We start from the raw sequence: 25,150 nt of genomic DNA, 5'->3' as shown, positions 1-25,150 counted from the left end.
AACCTTCCTCAGAGCCTCGAAAGAGAAAAAAGAAAGATTGAGTTTCCTCTCAAATTGGTCTCAAATTCTTCATGGCAAGAGACGAATGGCAAACTGCCAGTTTCTTTTCTGTATATTTGTCAACATCGAAGAAAGAAAATTGGAGAATGCCTAGCTTCTTGTGTTTAGGTTGGAATGTTTATGGTTGGGTATTTAGTGGTCCTATGCCAACGAAGCAGCCGTGTCTTGGACACTCTCTATATATTTTTTTTAAATTGATACTTTCGATCGTGTATGCTTTCTGTATCCCAATTCAACAACGCTTCATAAACAACCATGTCTCTGTGGCTAGTAATGAGTCTTCTCCACAATTCGCTCCCCGGAATAGGTTTCAGGTATACGCAACAGTATTTAATTCAGCTTAATTGATCCACCAATCGCTTATGCGTGGGTTTCAATATGATTACGAGGAAGCCTCATCTACCTTACGGAGAACGTGAACCTATTTTTTTGGTGTGATTGGTTATTTTAATATATGTATGAATAATTTCACAATCGCATACATCATCATCGCCGAAGAGGCCATACACATTTTTGTATGCAGCTGGCATCGTTCCCATCTGGAAGCTTGATGAAAAGTGCAACAAATTAAACTGACTTTGCTCAACATTTTCCACCTGGAATGTGCAACAATTTCTCACACCGGACATCGATCGCAATTGCCTGAACCCGCTAAATTGGATGCAATGTCCTGGGCGCTAGTTTTTTTTTCATACTCTGTCCCATCGGAGTGCAACAGTGGAACCGCCCCTCTGTGTCCCACGCAAAGGTTCAGTGGAAAACACCGCGGATCTTTGGTGGAAAATAGCGTTATTGATAATTTATACCGAAGCTCGCAAGCGGTAACACATTTTTCGAATTATTTTTCCGCTGCTTCACATTCTACGTTGTTCTTTTTTTCTTGTGGGAGGATATAAATTCCCAAATCGCTGAGATGAGGTGGTGAGGGGGCGAGGCCACCATTATCATGGATTATGGTGGGTAACACAAATGGATCCAGGTTTGGAAAGGCTGCGCCTTTCGGAGGGCCGATCGAAGTGTTATGATAGGTCAGAGTGCCAGATGTGATTTAAAGCGAGAAATTTAACACGTTTTCCGTTAATGTCCTGCGTACCGATGGGTGGTGGCCTTGGGAGGCACTGTCGGTCATCAGTTTATGGTTTTATATTTTGCCAACTGTGACAGCTGAACGCCCAGTGCCAGGGGGCGATCGATGGGGCAATAGTAAATATAACTGTTCTGTGGTCGCACAGAGAAGAAACCCTGAGTTGTAAAAGCTGTATGTGAAAGCGTTTGCTTTTTGGTATGTATGAGTAAAATTTCCGTTCATCTATCATGATGGAGCTGAATGGCATCATAATAGGCAAATTTGAGCTGTTATCCAATGATGGATAATTCATAACATTATTTGAAGGGAACCGAATAAAATTAATGACATCAAAGCAGTTTAATTTAAACTGCCCACTCAGTGAAATTTTACCTTATCTGCAAACGCAAGGCTTCATTCATGATGACAGGAGTGAAATAATACACTCGCTGAGGACACGTTGATGTCGTAAAAACTCTCATACACATCAACAGAAGTAAGCAGATTCTTCCACCTTTAATAATTTTGTTCTCTTTTATTGAGTGTGAACATATCTCCGCTCTTTCCGACAGTTTAGCTAGAACCCAATCAGCAATGGCAACGATATCAAATGTCGACCGACCAACTGATGTCTAATGTTTGCAATCAATTAAATTTTTCGAAAGGTAAAGAACTTTGTTATCCGTAAATGGAAAAACAGAGACTATGAAGTGCTTTTTCAATGATAAGGTAGAAAAGGCTTTTCTGTATCGAATATGAAAATTTGACAGTTCACAATGGCGAGTTTGATAATCAATGCGCTGAACGTAGCTCCAAAAGTATACAGTGCCGCAATACATGGAGTTTTCCATTAATCCTTTCCTCAACCATGGATGACAACTTTTGTTTATACTGAGTGTCGTTATCTTTTATTCATAGTAGCACCGTTTTGGTTCGTGAATAAGTTCACAAGACGTTAAAATTCGGATAGAGCATTGTTCGCATTGTTCGAACTTGTGAGCTATCTTCCTGGCTTTTAGAGGACATAATGATTTAAATAAACTGCGAAACATTTTTCTTATTCAGTGCACGCAATCCAATAGAAACATTCGTATCTTTGCAAAAATAGTAGTTGATAGTTGAAATGTAGATCCGGTAAACGGGTCGAAACAAGTCGTTAAAACAAATCAAGGCTCTGGAGTGAAATTGGGACGCATTTTAAAGAAAAAGAAGTTAGATTCAGTATCAATAAAAAGTGCTATTTTCTTCGTAATATTCACTTGAACTTGCCTAAGATGCTTCTGCTAAACTTTTTTGTTCAGCATTATTTTAGATTTTCTGTGTAACTTTATTTGCGATAGTTTATGAAATAAATAAGCACGGGTTATAACTTCGAATAAAAAACTAAAGAAATCCACAGATATCACTGAATCATGTAATGAGCTTTAAAATCAAGATTACTTAATTTTTGTTTATTTTGATTGCTCAGGCATGCGGATGAGATTTGATTCAAGTGGCTCAATTATTTAATTTGACTTACATTGAATTAATTGTAGAATTTCGATTGCATATAAGAGTCGCATTATGGATTTTTGGTTGAACTCAGGAACCGAGCATAGAGGGACATGCTCGAAGTATGTTTGGATGCGATCAATGAGGTTCTGGTCAGTTCTGGCTATATTGCCACCCAGATACAATATGTTTTTCGCTGCACTTGGAATATTATTTCACAGGGTGTCGACTACCTGGAAAATCCTTGAAAATAAGGGAATATCAGGGAATTTCGAAATCAATCTGGAAGAAATGCAATTCCACCGATTACAATTTTGATTATAGCAGTAATTAGGAAATTTATGATACCAAAAAAATGCACTTGACTAGTTTGACACTCTGTAAGTTTTTCAGTATAGCTTCTTTTCCCTGTATTTGAACTTAGTCCTTTAGAACAGACAGACATGTTTGCGTGAGCAGAAAGAGTGGTACGATACAATCATAAAAATGTTTGTTATTTTTCCCAGACTGACAACTCATCTTTATTCTTATAAAAAAGCCACAGGAGGGTTGTGTCCGAGACACGACAGCATAGTTGACGTAGGTTTCTGTTAAGCTATCTGTTGATTTTGGATATGTTTGAAGAATCACATCGTTAAACTCTTTGATAATGATTTGGTGGCCCTGAAAGGGGCCGTTTTGTTTGGTTGTTGTGAATTGTTGGTTCACTTCACCAGTGTTTACCGAGTGATGATGACAGAAGGATGGTAAATAGTCGTTGAATGGTACGTATCAGATAAAAGATACCGAAGTGAAACGAGATATGATGAACACCGCCCACTGTGATCCTAGACGAGATGCGTCCTGGGTTATGTATGGATTAAATAAAGAAAAAAAAACTCACAAATGTTTTATAAGATAATTACCAATACCGAACACAATTATCAATTTTTCTCATCAGTAAAAACATGTTACTTTAATATAGAGAAAACATATTTGGAATGGAAAAAGTAAATTGCTTTTATTATTTTTACTTTCTGTGTGTTTATTCAACCCAATGTGAATTTCAATTGGACTAACAACAACAACAACAACAGGTAGTCGACTCAATTTAGAGCATATAGGAAATCACATTTTCCAATATTTATTTACTTTTCCAATTTTTCTCGCCGTATAAACTTTCCTTGGGTGAAAATGAACACAACAAAACAGGCAGCCTCAACCAAACGACCCGTTCTCGAGCGGGAACAAACCTTGGTTTTTATTTATGAAAATTGAAATAAATCGTTTCATATTTCAAGTCATTTTTAACACAACTGCTACCATATACAATTTTACATTTACACTCGTGCTATTTTTCATAATACACGATCGGTCATTGATATGAAATTTCGCGAAACAACCAACATTAAAATTCCAAATTTAAATTTAATTTTTTTTATAATTTAAAAATGCCCCCGACTTGCATATATTTGCAATGCCGCTTTCCCCCAGGCAGCTTGGTTTCGATGTCTCTGTTAGGGAACACATTTCGGTAGGAACAAAGTTCCCCCTACTTTCATGTATTTGCAATGCCGGTTTCCTCCAGGCAGCTTGGTTTTGATATCTCTGTTAGGGACCCGCCGCATGTGTCGTCAATTCGACCAATCAGAAGGGAGTATTTCCGTTAGGTTAGGGGTTGAGATTTTTCAATTGTTTGATAGTTAGTTTCATGACATATATTGTTTTCTTCAATATAAAAGATTGTTATGAAGTACCGAAATCGATCGACGCAAAAATTTCATCAATCCATCATGAAATAACTGAGCAATAAGCGTTTGAAATTAGACAATTTTCACGATGTGCTCGATTTTCGATTTCCAATTTAAAATATGTTCCCGAAAGACGTAATCCTATGTCAAAAACTGCTTTGTGTCTTATAGAAATTATTACTATTATCTGTAACATAGGAAGCATTACAGTACTAAGTAAGAAATGGGAGGCAAAATTACCCTCCAAGGCATTTGACTGCTAGATCCGGTGTATTCGTTGTGGATGAAAGACACTAGTCAGGATGCGCGTACTGCTTTATATTCACATTAAGAGCTCCAGGTTGTGTTGCAACTGATCACTTTCTTGTGCTGTACTGGCATTTCAACTTTAACCAATTCCGTTCTTTTTTCCTTCTCCGAAAACTATCGATAAATTCATGCTTGAACACAGTTCTGTGTCCAATTCTGAACATATCATTTATAAATGTAAATTTACTAAACTTGAATGTTATAAATAATTGAATAATTTATTTATTTATTTAAATCTGATTCATCTGACATCTGTGGTCTTAATGAATAAATATATAATAATATAGTATAATTATTTATACTACCGACGAACTAGTTAATCTGTTTTTAAAGTGGCTGGATGTCTCGCCGAAATCAAATAGATCCTCCACCAATGTGAAAGTTCGAATCATCGACGACAGCGGTTCGTTGTATCCGAATAAAGTACGATGAAATCTGTTCTGTAGCAAAGATCGCTGTCGGAGAGGTCGTTGAGCAGCACGAAGGTCCAGTAATGAAAGTAGCCGGGGAGAATCAACTTCCCCATTGAACAGCTTTGATACGAAAATTTCCTGTTGTATTCTGCGTCTTCTCTCAAGAGTGTCCAGGCTTAAAAGTCTGCATCGATCCGGGTAAGCAGGAAGATTCAATGGATCGCGCCAAGGTAGATGACGCAAGGCCAACCGGATGAATATTCGCTGTACACGCTCAATCCTCAAATTCCAGAAAATCACATTTGGAGTCCAAACAACGGCTGCAGTTTCGAGAATTGGTCGTACTAAAGCGCAATATAAGGACTTCAAGCAGTATGGGTCAGTGAAATCCTTCGCAATCTTCGAAATAAATCCGAGCTGTCGGTTTGCCTTAGCAATGATTGAGGTGTAATGAGCGTTGAAGTTCAATTTCTGATCCAGCACTACTCCGAGGTCAGTAACTTTTTCAACTCTTTCAAGCAAAGCACCGTCGATGCAGTAATCAAACTGTAACTGACTTTTGGAACGATGGAACGTCATGACGGAGCACTTCGGTACGCTGATAATCAGTTTGTTTAGATGGCACCAGTCAACAAACACATTCAGCAAATGTTGCAAGCGTTGGCAGTCTTCAGCTGAACGGATCATGCAGAATATTTTCAAATCATCAGCATAAATTAATTTGCAGTTCAACTCTAATTTCGCAGCAATGTCATTAAAAAATAATATGAACAACAAAGGGCCCAAGGTGCTCCAGAAGAATTGCAGAAGCACGAGGAAACGCAGCCATGAATTTTAACGCGCAGTTTTCTTTCCGTCAGGTATGATCTCATCCACGACACGAGTTTTGCAGATGATCCGAGACGTGATAGTTTAGCCAATAGTATGTTGTGGTCGATCCTATCGAAAGCCGCCTTCAGATCGGTATAGATGACATCGACTTGAGCCTTGCCCTCCATAGCAGTAATGCAGGTGTTGGTGAAGTTCAACAGATTCGTGGTGACCGACCTGCCGGGCATGAAGCCGTGCTGATCGGTAGAGATGTAACGCTTGGATTGAGTAAGAATAACTTCACTGACGATGATCTCAAATAGCTTGGACGCAGCCGACAAACTTGTTATTCCACGATAGTTCCTGACGTTTCGCTTATCACCGTTTTTGAAGACAGGAAACATGAAAGACTACTTCCAAATTTCAGGAAATACTCCATCATTGAGTGATCGGGTAAAGATGACAGAAAGTGGCTCGGCTAGATCAGCAGCGCAGCGGCAAAACAATACCGATGGTATGCCGTCAGGACCCGGCGAAAGCGAACTTTTCATTTTTTTTTTTGCAGCGGAGATCACCATGGCAGGAGTGACCACGAACGTCGTCAAACTTATGACGTCCGAAGGAATACCTAAGGAGGCAAACTTAACTTGAGCTTCACTGGCTGGTATATGGTCAAACACAGATGTAAAGAACTTGGCGAAAGGCTCACAGCATTCAGTATGAGTATTCGCTTCGACGTCGTTATAGAGCACGTTGCTTGGGAGGGTTGAGTTTTTCCTCTTACTGTTGACGAATTTCCAAAAGTTTCTCGGATTTTGTCGCAGATTGGTTTGCATTCTCAAGACGTGGGCCTTGTACAAAGTTGAATTCAGCTTACGATACGCATTACTTGCATGTTGAAATCTGAGTTTGCTGTCAGACGATTGTAGAACACGATGTTTTCGCTGACAGGCGTTTTTTCGCGTTTCAGCTGTCGAAGTAAAGCCGTACTCCAAGAAGGCGAAACTGGACGTCTTCTGTGGGGTACATTCTCCCGCAACCAACGTTGAATGGTGAAACAGAAATCGGAGGCCATTTCATTGACATTTTGACAGGCATTCAGCTATGAAAACCCTTGAAGGTTAAATAGATCTAACTTTGCCACTTTGTCTTAAAAAAGAGCTCGATGAAACTTTGCATTGTTGTTGGTTTCGACGAATTTTTGAATAGAACTACAAAGAGGCTGCAGATGGATCTGAATGTTAGATTTTGCGATGAAGAAAAGAAGAGGGTGGTAAATCGTTACATGACGTCAATATTATTGGGACTTTCTCAAGCATCAGATCCAGTTGCAGCTTTTAAAGAAGGCCTGGGAAATATAGCATTGAACAAACTGCAACTGATCTTTCAATATGGAGAAGAAAAACTCTTGAATTGGGATAGTTTCGGATTGCATATTTAACACGATGCATCCAAGACAGATGGATTAAAAAGAAACTCGCCAAAAACTAACGACAGACAAATCCTACAATTTCGTGTGTTGGATGCGAAGGAATGTTAAAAGCACTGGTTTTAAAGTTTATGTTGCGTTGGTGTATTCTGCGATGAAAACCGTATCCCCTTTTGTAAGCTCGTCTTGAGTCTTCCGTCGTTTTTTCAAAAATTGACTGGAATAGCTTCTGAATTTCACAGATTTTGGACTCAGCACTGATTGCACAATATTGCTAGCAACAAAAGTCACACTATGATCCGGAAAATGAACGATTTGACCATTTTGGAAAGGATAAGTTTACGGAACCATAGTAAATTGGTTATCTGTCTCTAGTGTGGAAACCACAACGTTGAGGAAGCTATTCCTTCAACATCAAATGATTTTATGAAAACAAAAAATGTGTGAGGAAACGGTTGTACTATGCAACAAGCTTACGATGCTATGTTTCATTTTGAAGGGACAGCATCAATAAAACTGTCGAGCTTAATCCAATGAGTTCGAAGATTGCATTCTCTTTATCTAGAAGAGAGAGAAAGTCGGAAGAAAGGAGCTTTTGGGTTAAATGAATCGAAGTTAATTAACCGACTACGAGAGGCACAAGCGAAATATCCCGAAGGAAACCGAAAGATTGCAAGGAAAAATCGTTTCGGTACAATCGTAACAGTTTCGTGAGATTGACTGATCCGAATCAAGTTTTAAATTTAACCTATTTAAAAATCACAAACAATTCGTTTGTTGGAAGATATGGACAGACGTTCACACATTTCATTGTTTACGCTAAATAAATGTTTTAAGAACTACAACTACAGAACGAATAGAAAATGTGATTACAAGTTTACATCTGGAATTTTTCTGAAAAATTACTGAAACTCAAAGAATATCAGGGAATTTTTTTATTCGGGTTTTGAGTCGACATCCTGTTTTAATGTTTTGCTCAACCAAAGACTTCTAAAGGTATCTGAGAATACTCCATTTTTAGAGCTGTATTTTTATGTAGAAAAAACGTGAATTTTAGAGCACCGGCAGGAAATGCTGTTTAAATTCGTTGAAAATGCAACAAGTTGATAAGTTTTGCATTGGAAACGTCCGATTTAGGACCTACTGTGTAAATTTATTACGTATTTGAAGGAAAATTCAAATTTTAATTTGTTTCTTTGTAAGTCTATAAAAAAAAAAAATTTTTCTCGCTGACCTAGAAATATTGTTTTGATTTTTGCAATAGAGTGAGCTTACTAGACATCTGAAAACAGTGTTTTTGGGGGTTAACGGGCAATGAAAACTATATTACCATAATTTTTTTCAACTATCTCAATAGATTATTTTTTATCAAAGGACAGTATGTATTCTTTCTCATATAAGGATTATATTCTCTGAAGTTGGAGTCGATTCATTGCCTAGTTTCCACAGCCTTATAAAGGGTTAAAACGCTCCAGGCCCCAGACGGATATATTCTAGAAACAATCCCGTCCGTATCTCCTGAACCATACATTCAACCCAAAATCTGTTGCTGAGAAACACACCGCCCAATTTTTTGTAACATGTGGAACTTGGAAACAATAAAGTAAAAATATTTTCGCAATTCAGCTTTCAAAAATTAAGTTTTAACTATCGACACAATAGTATTAAATTTTCTTTCATAAAATGAAATGATGCGGGAAAAAGGTTGGAAAAATGCGGGAATTCGAAAATTGAAGTTGAGAAGCACCCTGGATAGAACGAATTATTGCACACAATTTTGTGTTGCATACAACATTCACGGGAACCAAGCTGAAAGAAAAAGTGCATAGTGCATCAATTAGCTACGTATTCGCTCGCAAAACATACTTCCTTTACTCGCCAAATTGCTCAGTTGTTTTACAATTTTTACTGTTAATGTGTCAGGCCAGGCCAAACCGATATAGTGGTTCTCAGATTTTCGTCAGAAGTGGTAATTTTTTTCTTCATCGCAAAGCATTAGACCCGTATTTTTTTAATTAGGGTGGTCCGATAATCAATTTTTTACACTTTTTCCCAAAAATGACTTTTTTTCAAAACTTCATCGCTTTTGAACCACTAAACCGATTTAGATCATCGACATAACAAATTGAATCCAATGAGCTAGCCTTTCATGAAAAAATATTGAACTTGCGAAAGAAATGGATTTTATTTTCGTAAATATTGATTGTAGTCGTTTTTATTGTTTTCATAGCTTTGGACTAGAAGGCGCTGTATTTTTTTTAATTGTTTCTTGAAAGCTGAGAATTTTTTACATAACATATCTCGATATCTAAGATGCTATTTGCTTCGTTTTTGAGTTATGATTTTTCAAAGTTAATCGATGGTTCGAAAATACAATTTTTCCCCATTCTTGCCACTACAAAAAATCATAACTTTTGCGCTACTGGACCGATTCAGTTGATCGACATATCAAATTGAAACTTTTAAGTTAGTTTTCTTTGGAAAAATATACTTTTGCGAAAAATTTGGATTTTCGTTATTGATTGAGTTAGTTTTTCATAGTTTTCTCGATTAAAAATAGAGGACGCTATATTTTTTAATATATTTTTTTCTGGAAACCTGGTGATATCTCGATATTATAGGTGCTATTTTTATTTTCATTTGGCTAGCTCATTGGCTTTAATTCGACATGCCGATCATCTAAATCGGTTCAGTGGTTCAAAAGTTTAGAATTTTTAAAAAAAGTCATTTTTGGGAAAAGTGGAAAAAATGACTTTTTGGACCCCCCTAAAATGAAAATGGGCACCCTAATAAAAAAAAAAAATACGGGTCTAATGTTTTGCGATAAAAAACAAAAGTGCCACTTTTCATGGAAATCTATGAACCACTATATCGGTTTGGCATGGAATGGTTGTATATAGAAATCAAAGACGTTGTCCTACTTCAAAAATGATGAATGAAAATTCACTCTTACGTATCGAATATGTATTCTATGTGATGAAAGTTTTTTTTTCGAAATTGCAAAAACAAATTAAACGAAAACTGTGTCTGATGATGGTTTATATTATAATGCTAATTGTTTGTGAAACTAGCAGGAAACAAACCGTTAAGTATGTGTCAGAACTACATGTGTTAGATAATCAAACAACATGAAGTAGAAATTTTCATTCAAATAATTTTACACTGCTCTCGGTCCTTCTGATCTAATATAAAATAATTTATCTCCCAAGCATTAATATCGCCACCAGACGTCGAAACTGTACATTTTTTGTTTTTTATCTCATTTATTTATTTATGAGGCTCATTGGCATCTTAGCTGTAACAGAGCCGGGTTTTTAATCGTGTACATGTACATATGTTTATGTTTCTATAAATTGTAAATTACACAGTCGTTAGTAGTAGCCATTTAGGCGTTAAGTTTTTTCTTTTCCATTACATTATGGTAAATTACACAGTAGTAGCCATTTAGGCGTAAGGGTATTCTTTCTGTTCATCCATTGTTCAGCAGACCGGACAGCGGAGACAGTTGATATTGATCATTGTTGAGTTGTTTATAGAACAGCAGCCCGATGTTTCTTGCAGAGCAGAGCAGTTGTATGGATGAATCGATCTTATTTCGACCGTGGATCGATTTCCATCGCTGATGATGGTTGCGTGGACGTAGTTATTCTATAACAGCACAAAGATGGTCAATTGAGGGCCCTGAGTTTGAACTCACGATCGTTCGCTTGGTAAGCGAACGTGTAACCAAGTGGCTACGAAGACCCCCTAAACTGTACATTTGTCATCGCAAATATAAACAAATCAAACTATATAACGCACACCAACAAACCGCTTTTTTATTATAGCGACAGGTTGGAAACGAATTCGTTATTAAAGTCTGCTTCATTTAATATTGGAACAAATTCTTTTGCTCATTGTGGCGCTCCTAGTGGACGGATTTGGAAACTTTTTTCACCCACGTGTCGGGAAATTCATTACTTTTCACCATGTATTTATGTCATAATACCAAACGATAGCATTTTGTAAACAACCGCCATGGAAGCCGAACGGAGAGATAAAATTGTGCACAGTTTTCTTGAAAATCCATTGTTGTCGGCATCTAAGCTAGCTAAACAGCTTAAAATGCCCAGAAATACCGTATGGCGTGTTATCAAGCAGTACAAGGAAACATTGACGACGGCTCGGAAGCCGCATTCGAAGCGTCGGAGTGGAACTGTCGACCGGAAACTGCGTGGGAAAGTCATCAAGGCCGTCAAGAGGAATCCCAATCTTTCAGACCGCGATTTGGCCAATAAGTTCCAGGCCGCTCACAGTACGGTGCGACGAATTCGTCTCCGGGAAGGAATAAGGTCATTCCGAGCCAGCAAACAGCCAAATCGGACGCTGAAGCAGAACAATGTGGCCAGAATTCGTGCTCGAAAGCTGTACGACCAAGTGCTGACCAAGTTCGACGGATGTATTCTGATGGACGATGAGACCTACGTGAAGGCGGACTTTGGGCAAATCCCAGGTCAAAAATTTTATTTGGCGACGGCTCGGGGGGATGTACCTGCAAAATTTAAGTTCGTGTTTGCGGATAAATTCGCCCGCAAGTACATGATTTGGCAGGGGATATGCAGTTGTGGACAGAAAACCAAAGTCTTTCTCACTGACAAGACAATGACATCAGAAGTCTACAAAAAAGAGTGCCTACAGAAACGGATTCTGCCGTTTATTCGTGCCCACGACCGTCCAGTAATGTTTTGGCCGGACCTCGCAAGCTGCCATTACAGCAAAACGGTTATGGAATGGTACGCAACGAACGGGGTCAGCGTAATACCGAAGGACCTCAACCCCCCAAACTGCCCCCAGTTCCGGCCGATAGAGAAATACTGGGCAATCACGAAGCGGAGGCTTAAGGCAAAGGGAAAACTTGTTAGGAACATGACTCAAATGAAGAACTGGTGGAATCAAATCGCCAAAACGGTGGACGAAAAGGGTGTGCGCCGCCTAATGTGCCGTATTACGGGAAAAGTACGAGAATTTCTTCGAAACAGCAATAAATAATTTTTTAAATTTTTTTTTATGAAAGAGTAAAGAAAATGCTACATTTGTATGAAAAACAAATTATGAATTCGTTAATAAATGACTGAACTACACGCAATTGTTTGTGTTCCAATATTAAATGAAGCAGACTTTAGTATTCTTTGTGTTCTTATAAAGGTATTTATAAGAGAAAGAATACCCTGCGAGGATGAAAAACATTGTACTATTGTATATCAGACGCTGTATCGCTGTGTGAGACTTGGCACAATTGAACAATGATAAACCAATTTACCTCTCCCCAATTTCCCAACCATGGCTCCTCTAATGATGAGGGTCACGCTTTTTTCCACCTGTGTCCTAAAAATCGATATGGAAGTTTACTCTGGACGGTGGTTCAATATTTCCAACCGGGTGCTTCCTTTTCTCATTCGTGGCCTACAATATGTGTCAGAAGTTTTGTTTATTTTCTCGTCTCCACCCCCAACATTTCATCCCACACGTCAATAACCGCGAAGTGAGTTGGGTTGTGTTATTAATGACGAAATAATCCTCTCGGTTTAGCGGCGGCGACGGGCAGTTGGTGCCAGATTTGTGGGGTCATTCATCATGGGGTTTCAGCTCTTACATAATGAACCCACGCCAGCCAATTACACCGAATGTTCGGAATTGTTTTATTTCGCACATTTTATCACGGTTGTGCATTAACGGTGTTCATCAGATTTGAGATAAAGTTAATCACTACCAAGGACGACACGTTTCCTTTTTTCCGGATTAATAAGGAACGTGACGCAGCAACGGTTATTGTGAATAATATTAATGCACGGCAATCCTATTTGGCATCGATCAGATGAAAGTACCTCGCATTCCGTGCCTTCCAATACTAACAGTTGTGAATCGAAATATGAGCGGAGAAAGCGGAGCACCACTTCGATATGAAATATTCACAGTGAAAATTGCTACAAATCTCAATACCCCGTAAATTGACAGATTGAATCTCGTTCGAATCATTCTCTCACATCCAACAACGTATAGCTTCTTCAGGATGAGGTTGTTGTAAATATCGTATTCCAGTCACGACCGGCTTCTACACAAAAACGAACGGGCAGATGAGCAATGAGATTCTCATTCCCACCCACCCCTCCGAAGCCGATGAAGTGTTCGATTTGGGCTGCCCCAACCCACACACGCGAACCGTACATGAAACTTTCCCAGAAAATTGCAATTATGTATTGATTGCACAAATTCTGCCGCTCGCGGAAACTGTCGACGCTCGCCCCTTAACAAACACCCCGTCACCGCCTACACAGCCGTAAAAGGACCTCACCCGGGCGGCTAGTTCTCGCTATGATCGGCACGTACCCTTTTACAGATGCTGTTCAGCGTGTCTTGAAATAGGCAATCTCAGATGGACTACAACCGGACCGAGGAAGCAGCAGCGCCCACTAGCTCTCCTTTTCTGCTTCTGCACACGTGATTCGTTCGGTGAGGGATTACGATGGTAGGGGGATGACCCCGAGGAATTGACTCCGCTCGATGGGTACGAACTGTTGGTTCATCAAGGTGATTATTGCGGTATGGAGTAGAGGACTCAGGAAAAAAGATGTAAAAGTCTGGTTTGAATAAATAGCATCGAATGAAAAATATCAGACAACTTTAGACTTTGATTCTACAATTTCATGCCTGTAAACTGAAAAGCCAGCACAGGTAAACTTCGATATAACGTACATTTCACTTTCAAAATTGTACGTTGTGTCGAATTGTACGTTATATCGAAGCATAATAAAGTACTCACAAACGTAGTCTATAATACATAATTGTGTTGCTGTTTTAGTAAAGTCAATGAATAACTTCAATCAGAAGACGAAGCCAGCCTTTCTCATGATGTTTCCCTTCGTACTGTTGATTAAAGCATGATTCATTTAGAATCCGGAATTTCAAAACCAACTGTATTTCGGGATTGATTGAAGGTACAAAACTTGTTTTAGCATCACAATACAAATAATTCTTTCTTCTATCAGAAAAAAAATATTGGAATTTTTTTTCCTCTACACTTTGGAAATGTGTACGTTATATCGAGTGACGTTATATAGAGGGTACGTTATAACGAGGGTACGTTATATCGAAGTTTCCCTGTATTATCTTTATCAGGATTATTCTGAACACAAGTTCTGACCTTGTTATCGCGAGAAATAAAAACGCGAGAGAAAGTAATTCCAATACAATTCTATGCAACATTTATTATAACCTTTAATAAGGCCGTGGAAACTCCAGAGAACATAATTCTTATATGAGGAATCACACATATTTACCATTGTCTATAAATTAGCTATAGAAACAGTTGGAAAAATTGGTGGCAATATAGTTGCCACTGCCCGTTAATCTCAAAAACACTGTTTGCCGCTGGTGGATCATACTATTGAGGAAGATGGCGGTTGCTTCGGCTGAAGGAGGATGATAGATCAGGATTATACACGGAAATACACGGATGCATGAAGACCATTGGATATGGCACAGGAAAATTAACACTTGGAAAAAACACGGGAATTCAAAACACGTGGAATACTTCTGAACAATGTGGTTGGTTTATTCGCGATCTTACTCGAGGAAAGGTTGGATTCGGAATAATATGGCATTGGTAGTAAACTGTATACACTTTTATTTTGTTCGTATGCGTTCAGCTATTGTTCGGCATCGGGATATGCTGCTGTTGTAGTTGTGTCATGCACCACACACTGTATTTTGGTAAGGAGAGAGAGGTTTGGATGGGAAAAAGGAAAGGGATGAAAATAGGAATTTGAAAATAGTGATACTTGCTCAACATTCGCGCTGTTGGTCGCGAACAGCTGCTGCCTTGTAAAATCATTTATCGCGCCGTTGGTTATGCGAAAAATAAAACAATATAATAAAGTATAAACAATATATATTGTTATATAGACTTACGAAGAAAAAATTAAAATTTGAATTTTTCATTAAATACACCATTTATTTTATTGAAAAATCTGCACAGCAGAACGTTTCCAGTGAAAAACTTATCAACTTGTTACATTTTTAACAAATTTAAACGGAATTTTCTGCCGTCGCATTGAAATGTCGGTATTCCTACATAAAAATGACTCTCAAATTGATATCGTACATTTTATCAGCCCAAAAAAAGGGATTCCCAGATACCTTTAGAAGTCTTTGGTTAATCAAAATATTGAAATAATATTCCAAAAGCAACGAAAAAAATATTATGAATTATAAAAGGTTAACCCTAAAGCCTTATAAAGAGTTAACCCTAAAAACAATATTTGCCGCTATCTTGTAAGCTCACTTTATTGCGCCTTTGGTTATGCAAAAAAAAACAATATTTCAAGTACAGCAAAAACATTTTTTTCCTATAGACTTACAAAGGAAAAATTGAAAATTCGAATTCAAATAGACTATTTATTTTATTGAAAAAACTGTATGATCTTACATAGTAAATCCTATTTAGAATACCTGCATTGAAAAACTTATCAACTTGTTGCATTTTCAACGAATTTAAACAGAATTTTCTGCTAGCGCTCTAAAATCCTGGTTTTTCTACATAAAATGACTATGGAAGTTAATATCTCAAATTTTCAGATACCTTTAGAAATATTTGGTTAAACAAAATTTTTAAATAATATTCCAAGTGGCGCCCCAAAAAAAGTCACTTTTTTCGATTTTCTTACCATTTTTGAGATTGTGCTTATTTTAGAACGCAGATAAAGTTCAATCAATTTAAGCTTGCTGAAACTGCGTTCGCACGATGCCAAAGTAGCTGGAAGCGTCAGTAAAATTCGTAGTGCCGTCTCGATGTAAGGATAAAATGCATCGAGAGAATATCTGAGAATAATGTTCAAGATGCCTAAAGGCATCGAAGAGTTCAGGTCAGGGAATAGGTCCTTCATCTGCGTCTTAAACACTTCCACCTCTGATACAAGTTCTTCTGTTTCAACATCTCATCTACGATCCTGATCCAATTGATCCATGCTCATTGGTGATAGTCAGTCTCTCGTTATAAATGAAAAATTTGATGCTATATCCGGTATAGCAGGGGTGTCCAAACTTCTCACCACCCACACCTTCCTACCAATACAATATGTTTTTTAAGTCTTCGTTAATAAGTAGGGTAAATGATTTTGGATTGTCCAATTTAGGGTGTTATCACGCAACTAGTAAATTCAAATCGATTTTTCTTCATGAAAATCACATATAATCAGTACGAGTTTGGATTTGTTGAAAAGCCTCAATTCTCTAGTTGCTAATACTACCATAAGGCGTTAAATTATTCAAATTTTTATGTTTTAAACGATGTTCCTCAAAGAGAAATTATGATCATGGTTTGTCCAGCTCGGATCATGGTTTGTCCAAATAAATGATCATGGTTTGTCCGGTTTTGGAAATCACAATTTTTGAATGAAAAAAAATCGATTTTTCAAGTAGATGTTACATTTATCATTGTTTGAGTTTACTGTCATCATATTGATCCATTCATAATTTAGGCTTTTTTTCAAAATATTACCTTTTCTTGGGCAATACTGGGTGTTCACCTCAACACACTCAACGCAACTACTATGCGCGAAGGACACCATAAACAAACTGCAGCGCGCCAAGCGGTTGCCATAGAAATCATGTGGACCAAATAACATTATTGAATTGGACAACTCATGATCAGAATTGAGTTTATCAAAATGCGTTAATTTAATGGTTTAGCTATGTAAAGCCGATACAAATGGTGTGCTAGCATGATGTTTACAATATTTGTAAGTGTTATAATCCAGAAAAGGTCGGAATACGTGCCAAATAATCATCTGGTGATTGACTGAAAGTTTGCTCAAATGAGGGGCGCATTGACACCAATAGAAGATGGATTTTATAATCCTTTAAAACATGTGAATCCGTACTGAAAATGTACTATAAAACTAATGTAATTCATGAAAAAGATAATTTTATTTATATGTTTTGAAACATTCGAGTACCTGATTTGACACAGGTGCGCTGAATTAGAGCATTCAAAAAAGTGGTCAAACCATGATCATATTTTCGACTTGACAAACCAAAATCATTTACCTTAGTAGTTGGATTGTAAAATGTAAATGAAACATTCCCTGGCAAATTAAATTTCAATATGTACAGTGAACATATTTCTGAAATTGAAATACTTTTGAAATCAAGTGCTTCATCTCTCTTGATTTTAAAAATATAGCGCCTTGACAATTGAAGATTTCATTTTCAATCAATACTTTTTAATTTCATTGACATTCGTTTATTCCATCATTGAATGGAAATTACATGAATTATATTATTTTTGAAATATCTTCAAATCTTCTGTCGAACTCATTTCGTAACAAAGAAATTTTATCTGCATAACTATCGTTTTCATGGGTTTTAATCTGCTGATATTAAGTCGTAATAGTTTTTCGAATTGCTTTAAATCTTGTCTCCTAAATTGTGCTTCTAAGAGTGTTTTCAGTTTTTTTGCCTTGATGTTTCAAATTTAATTCATTTTTATTCGCTATGATGACACAATGAAAAACGAGATCATGCACCCACTTATTGAGGATATGATTTATTAGCAGTTGCCATTAATTATTTTTAAAAAACTTGGCACCTTGGGGTGTAGCAAAGATTTTCCGATAATTGATCCACAATTCTGTTGCCCTGAATTTACGTTTCTGCAAACTGCTTTTTATACGTAGTTAACTATTTTAACTAACTATACAACCATTCCATGCCAAACCGATATAGTGGTTCTCAGATTTTCGTGAAAATTGATAGTTTTGTTCTTTATCGCCAATCATCAGACCCGTATTTTTTTATTTTTTTTTTTTTGTTAGGGTGTCCATTTTTATTTTAGGGTAGGGTATCTTGGTTTGTCCCATTTGGGGTGTTTTTACGCAACTAGTAAATGCAAATCGATTTTTCTTCATGAAAATCACACATAATCGATACGAGTTTGGGTTTGTTGAAAATTGCTAATACTACCATAAGGTGTTGAAATTATTCAAATTTTTATGTTTTTTAACGATTTTCCTTAAAGAAGAATTATGACCATGGTTTGACTACCTCTGATCATGGTTTGCCTAAAAAAATGATCATGGTTTGTCCGGTTTTAGAAATCTCCATTTTTGAATGAAAACATTCGAATTCACAATTAGATTTATCATTGCTTGTGTTTACTGTCATCATATTGATTCATTCATAATTTAGGCTTTCTTCAGAATATTGCCTTTTCTTGGGCATTTTAGAAGTGTTCACCTCAACACAATCAACACAGAAAAACCATACTTCTGCTATGCGCGAAGCACACCATAAACAAACATAAACAAACTGCAGCGCGCCAAGCGGTTGCCATAGAAATCATGTGGACAAAACAACATTATTGAATTGAACAACTCATGATCAGAATTGAGTTCATCAAAATGCGTTAGTTTATTGGTTTAGCTATGTAAATCCGATACAAATGGTGAGCAAGCATGATGTTTACAATATTTATAAGTGTTGTAATCCAGAAAAGGTCTGAATACGTGCCAAATAATCATCTGGTGATCGATTAAAAGTTAGCTCGAATGAGGGGCGCATTGACACAAATAGAAGGTGTATTTTATAATCCTTAAAACATGTGATTTCGTAAAAATATACTATCAAACTACTATAAATCATGTAAAAGGCAATTTCATTTATATGTTTTGAAACATTCGAAGGCCTTATTTGACACAGGAGCGCTGAATTAGAGCATTCAAAAAAGTGGGCAAACCATGATCATATTTTCGACTGGACAAACCAAGATCATTTACCCTAATTCGAAATATCGACTTCTTCCCCTTTTTTTCCAAAAATGATATTTTTCAAAAATTCATAACTTGTGAACTACTGAACCGATTTAGACGGTCGATGTATGAAATTAAAGCTTTTTTGGAAAAATACTACAGTTGCAGAAAATTTGAATTATGTTTTCGTTATTATTGATTGTATTTGTTTCTTATAGCTTTCATGGTCTCGGGACCGAAGGCGCTATATTTTTTTATATTTTTTCTGGGAAGCTGAGGATTTTTCACATAATATATCTCGAAACCATGGAGCCGTTTTTTCCTTTTTGAGTTATGATTTTTCAAAGTTAACCGATGGTCCGAAACATCATTTTTTTCGAATGATCGATACATCAAATTAAAGCCAATGAGCTAGTATTGTTTAAAAAAATATTACACTCTGATTAAAAATGAATTTTGTTTTCGTAATTATTGATTATATTTGTTTTTTATAGCTTACATCGTTTCGGGACCAAGGGTGCTATATTTTTTTATATTTTTTCCAGAAAGCTGAGGTTTTTTCACAAATTATATCCGAATACCAGCGAGGTGTTGTTTTTCGTTTTTAAGTTATGATTTTTCAAAGTTAACATGTTTTCAGTCTTCGTTCAATATTTCTATGCGACTAAAATTCAATTAATTGGCAAATATTTCATTTTTTCAAAAAAGGCTAGCTAGTTGGCTTTAATTTGATGTATCGATCATCCGAATCGGTCGAGTAGTTCAAAAGTAATAAATTTTGATTTTTTGGACGATCGGTTAACTTTGAAAAATTATAACTTAAAAACGAAGAGTTTCTCTCTGGTTTCGACATATTTTATGTGAAAAATCCGAAAAAATATGAAAAAATTGGTCCCTTGGTCCCGAGACTATGAAAACAATAAAAAACGAATACAATCAATAATAACGAGAACAGAATTCGAATTTTCTGCAAGTGTAGTATTCAAAAAAGGCCAGGTGATTGGCTTTAATTTGATATGTCGATCATCTGTATCGGTCCAGTAGTTCAAACGTCATGAATTTTTGAAAAAAGTCATTTTTGAAAAATTTGATTTTTTGGACCACCCTAAAATGGAAATGGTCACCCTATCAAAAAAAAATACGGGTCTAGTGGTTTGCGACAAAGAGAACAAAATTTCCACTTCCCAGCTGTCAACAGCGTAATGTCATTATTCGTACATTAAACAATAACCAAAATACCCGAATATTTCACTTTATTCCTAACATCTGGAAAAAAACCACGGAAATTAATTTTTCGTGATTTTTCGACCTTCCAGAAAGCCCTTAAGCAATAACTGTGAAACAACGCATAGCATGGAGGGGCGTATTGGGTATTGATATAATGTGATGTTGTTTCAATTTTCCGAAAATCAAAGAGAGGTTATTGGTTTCATGTACGGACAGAAGCAACTACTCATTATGGATGTTTTTTTTTATTCAATTGAAAGATGAAATATAATACGGGGGAAAAAAATGCAATTTTCAATTCTTGGATTTTTGCTCCCCAAAGGGCCAGCGCCCCCGGCAAATACCGCCCGCACACTACGCTACTATCTATGTATGTGCATTTTGAGCGGCCGATTTTTAATTATAGAGGTTTTAAATTTTTGCAGTACATTCGCCTTCTAGCCTTGAAAAAGATCAGCTTAGAAAATTGAACCCAAACTCTCAGTTTTGAGAAACTACGCAGCCGACTACTTGCAACACTCTGGAGACGCTTGAATGGGGAATGTTCAACATTTTTCCCAACTGCCGGTGCGACAGGTCAGGAAATTCCAGGTGTTTGGAAAGAATTTGTTCTCTCGACTCGCGTTTGTTCACCTCCATTTTCGTTGAATCGAAAAACACGACTTCGAGTTTGACAGCATGTAGACAATACACATCAATGAGAAAGTGTGCAAAATTTGGTTGATTTTTACCCAATGGTAAAAAAGTTATGCCCTGTTGAATGTGTCGCAATAATTTCGTGTTCGCCCTTTAGCTGGATGGCTACCGAATCGTTATTGCCTCGCCGATACATGCAATCGATATTTTTACCAATTGACGGTGCGCAACAACTATTTCCAATATATTAGCACTGTTAAGAAATCGAAAATCGATGGTGTTAAAACACGCGGTCAGTTTGGTTAGATTTTTATTGAACTTAACTCTGTCTGATATTCCAGCGATAACACGATAGATGTTTAGTATTCCAATATGTATTTCCGACTGATGAAGAGAGTGATTCTGCGTTGCGCTTTAATATTTATAGTCTTGGTCAGATTAAAAGCGCGAGAAAAAGCTTTACGGTAGGTCAAGCTGACCATTTAGACAAATTGATCGAGAGCTTGAAAATTAGCGAGCTTTTTTCGTGTTTCTAGAACTAGTCTAGGAAAATTATCTACATACCTGAACAAGCACATTATTGAATATTTCTGAACATAAATAAAAAGACACTTACATATTTAATCCTACCGATGGTGATACCTAAACATTCATGAACTATAATAATTAAAAGTTTTTTATTGATCATATTAGCTGAAAGACTTCGGAAAATTAGTTTAGATTGATTCAGATTGAGACCAGTAAAAGCTTCACTCATCCGGCTTTTCATTCCGTGGACTATCAAAGCATCTCTCCTAACTGCTGCCATTCTTTATTTTCGACCGTTGCGATCCGTTTGCCCGTGTCATTAGCATAGCAAATATTTGCTATTCAGCGCACAGCCCAAATCGGTAGGATTCCCCCCACCCCCGCACTCGCCTTCGCTAATTAACGCACCAAACACCCTCGAGTGCGTCGAGACAAAAACTCATCATTCGCCCTTGAGGCCACAACAACAGTTCATGCTCGCACTCGATCACGGTCCAGTGAACCTCAAAGAATTCCCCGGGGACAAAGCGGCTCGTGAAAGGATTCCAATCTCCCACCCCCTCCATTCAATCATCGCTCGCTCGCTCGCTCGGAGTGTGTGGGAGGGAGTGCTATGGGGGTGTCCATAAATTTCATTAGCATTAATTTTCATTTCCGCGCCACAGGCCGCTTGTTTTCCGATGCAGGCGGCGCCTGATGTCTGCTGCAAAACGCTCCAGGGTCATAGGAAAGATCAAGGCTTTGGTGCTGCGTTCGGAGAATGAAATTCCACAGCACGAGGCACGAGGGATTGCCAAGAAGCGTCAGTTCACCGTTACCGCTCCTTATTTTGGAATGTTTCCCAAGGCCACATTAGCAATATTTACGCTGGCAGCATTCCGCGCCCCGCAAGTGGCCCACTTCACGCAGTGCGCTCCGGTGGGAGGAAAATCCCGATAAGACGATTTACCGGGCATTACTTTGAGCACGAGACATTAACATTGAATGATTGTTTCCAGCCATCACTCACCATCTTTTTCTCTCTTTGCAGCACTATCGAGGATCGCTGAAATCCCTCAACACCGGCATTGTGACATTGCTGAACTATGGCAAGCATGTGCCACCTGCCGTTTCGCACGTGACGCTGGCGCACGAAATCGGACACAATTTTGGCTCACCGGTAAGTGGAGCAGGATTCTAGGATTAACATACAGGAACCCACCGAAAGTCGTCTCGCCGCTTGGGAACGATTCCAATCGTCGTAAAGGAAATTATTTCCGCGTCGCCCTAATATGGCTAATTGAATCTGAAATTTAATTCAATCCAATTCAATTAAACTCTGCCCCCCTCGGCGGTGCTCTGTTTGCTTTCTTTTATCCCAACGAATGCGCTAAGAAGATCAACTCGGGTCTTAGCACCGCTTAACGGGGCGAAATAAACATAAGAAAAAACACTTTAGCAAAGTGGAAACGCAAAAACTATCTACCAACCCCCGAAACGGGAACGAAAGGAATAAAACTAAGCCGACGCTTTCTCGAAAATTCAATATGCTGTCGAAATCGGTCGTAAGCAGGGCACCGTGTAGGCAGGATGTTTAGAATATTTGTCTTTCTCCATGGCGTCCCCACGATCCTGGAGCGCGCCCCAGTCGAACTTTGAAACTTGGAAGCTACTAAATGTTCACAAAGTTTCGCTTCCTTGTCTCTCTCGCTCACCATCTCTGGTTATCCCTCAAAGCTAAACAGCTGGCGGCTGAAACTTGGAATCAATTGAAAAGTTTGTTTCCTTTTTCACTTGTTCGGAAACTATCCAAACTTCTTGGCCGGATGGAGAAGTCATATCGGTTCGATGTGGAAAGTTGCCCTCTTGCTTCTTATCTTTACTCTATCGAGCTGGACAACATTTCCATGCTCCAAATAAAAGATATGCTCGGTGAGTCCTGCATGAAACCGGAAGGAACATATCGGCACGACACGCGGAGGGAAACGAAAGCGTAGGGTAAACGGAACCGAGGAAAGCTTATTATTCCGAGAACGTCTGCCAGCCGCAAAGGAAGGATGAGAAAGAGGATGAGATTCCCAGATTCAAATTCTAGATGAGATTATTGCATAGCTTCAGTGCGATTCAATATACGTCAGATTTTTCTCGGTATTCTCTTGTTGGATAGCGGCGGAATGCCGGTGGAAAAGTGTATTTGTAACAAGAGAAAGTTAAATTTTAATTTCGGCACTCTGTGGGATACAAAAACAAGGTTCGCCATATTCGTGTTCTGGATTCATATTGCCACACCAAACATAGCATCGGAAGCAGTGGGCTCTTACTCCGACAGGTTGAAAGTAACCAATTGTACTAAACGAGATTTTCGGCTTCTTTAAACATATGTGAACGAATATTCAGTTCCTGGTTTCTGGAAGTAAGAAATGGAACAATGAAGATGATGGCGGCCTCATAAAAAATTACGAATGAAGCGATGGTAATGTACATTTACATTACATTTACAGTTTTTACATTTACGGTGCACTTTACAGTTTTTGGACATTTAATTATAAACACTTCGATTGAATTATAATTAAAAATAAACCATATTCTCCGTAGTAATTGAACTTGTCACTTCACTGTCTGGATAACAAGTAATAATAAACAATGAATTCAACCTATTATTTATAGCTGTTCGACAATAGAGAGCGAATGCTTATTGACCTATCTTTATATTGGTTGAAACACAAGAGAGCAATTCTATTATTCATTGTCATTCATGCATTTCTATTCTATTCAGTCATTGATTGTTTATGGTCACTCATCATCATCTTTTATGTTATTGCACACATTGCACTGAGTATTTATCGCGAACGCTATCCTGGCGGTTTTAACACTTGGCATTAAGCCGGGTTCAGACGGTGCGAGTAAGCATACGAGTCGGTCTAGTCAGTTACTGCAGTGCAGCTACTCACACCGTGTGAACACATCATGCCATTTAGTGTCATGTGTAATCCGGCGTGCGAGCTACTTCAAAGTTTTTTGAATTCACTAGCACTCGCATCCCTCAAAACGTCAAAAACAGAATTTAGCGTTCGAATCAGGGATGCCAAATGTAAAGAAATGTCTTCATTTTTAAGATATTTGAAAACATGCGAAGATATTTATAGACTTGAAAATTATTGGAAAAACAAATAAACCCTCATAGTTTCTAAACGAAATCGTTGTTATTTTGTTATGTACGCTGGCGGGGCACCCTTTCTTTTTGAGATAGTTTTCTTGAGAATCTCTAATATCAGGCACAGTTTTCATTCAAAATTCACTCACAACTTGCAAATAAAGTATTGTTCTAAAAAACAGAATACATATTCGATTTTAAAAAGTGCATTTTCGTTCATTATTATTAAATTGGTATTTTTAATTTTTGACACGTATTTACTCCACCTGCAAATCTACTATCATTTTTATTCCACAAATTGGCACACGAAGCTGCCAACAAGGCGAAATAAATAAAATTTTAAAAAATCTTTTGAGTTGCCAGTTATAGCATCACATACTTTCGGAATTATCTTAGCTATGAATGCATTCGAGAATCTAAAAAATATCGACAACAATCTGAACAATATTCCAGAAGCAAGGCACATCAATTTCGTTTTTTAATTACACTCTTGCAGGTATAGCATCCCTCATGAGTGTATCTTGGCGTTGTATTT

General features: G+C 37.6%; 1 protein-coding gene across 3 annotated transcripts in view; it reads left to right on the top strand.

Moving 5' to 3' along the window:
• LOC129763556 (uncharacterized) overlaps positions 1–25,150 on the top strand; it is a 429,649-nt gene that overhangs the window by 383,268 nt on the left and 21,231 nt on the right. For all 3 annotated transcript variants that reach the window (XM_055762752.1, XM_055762751.1, XM_055762753.1), the window contains exon 9: positions 22,513–22,641. In XM_055762752.1, the coding sequence (XP_055618727.1) occupies positions 22,513–22,641 (129 nt within the window). The remainder of the gene's footprint in view (positions 1–22,512; positions 22,642–25,150) is intronic.

The sequence above is a fragment of the Toxorhynchites rutilus genome, chromosome 1, assembly GCF_029784135.1.
Source record: "Toxorhynchites rutilus septentrionalis strain SRP chromosome 1, ASM2978413v1, whole genome shotgun sequence".
NCBI classification, from domain to species: Eukaryota; Metazoa; Arthropoda; class Insecta; order Diptera; family Culicidae; genus Toxorhynchites; species Toxorhynchites rutilus.
This window is presented reverse-complemented; position numbering and strand designations above follow the sequence as displayed.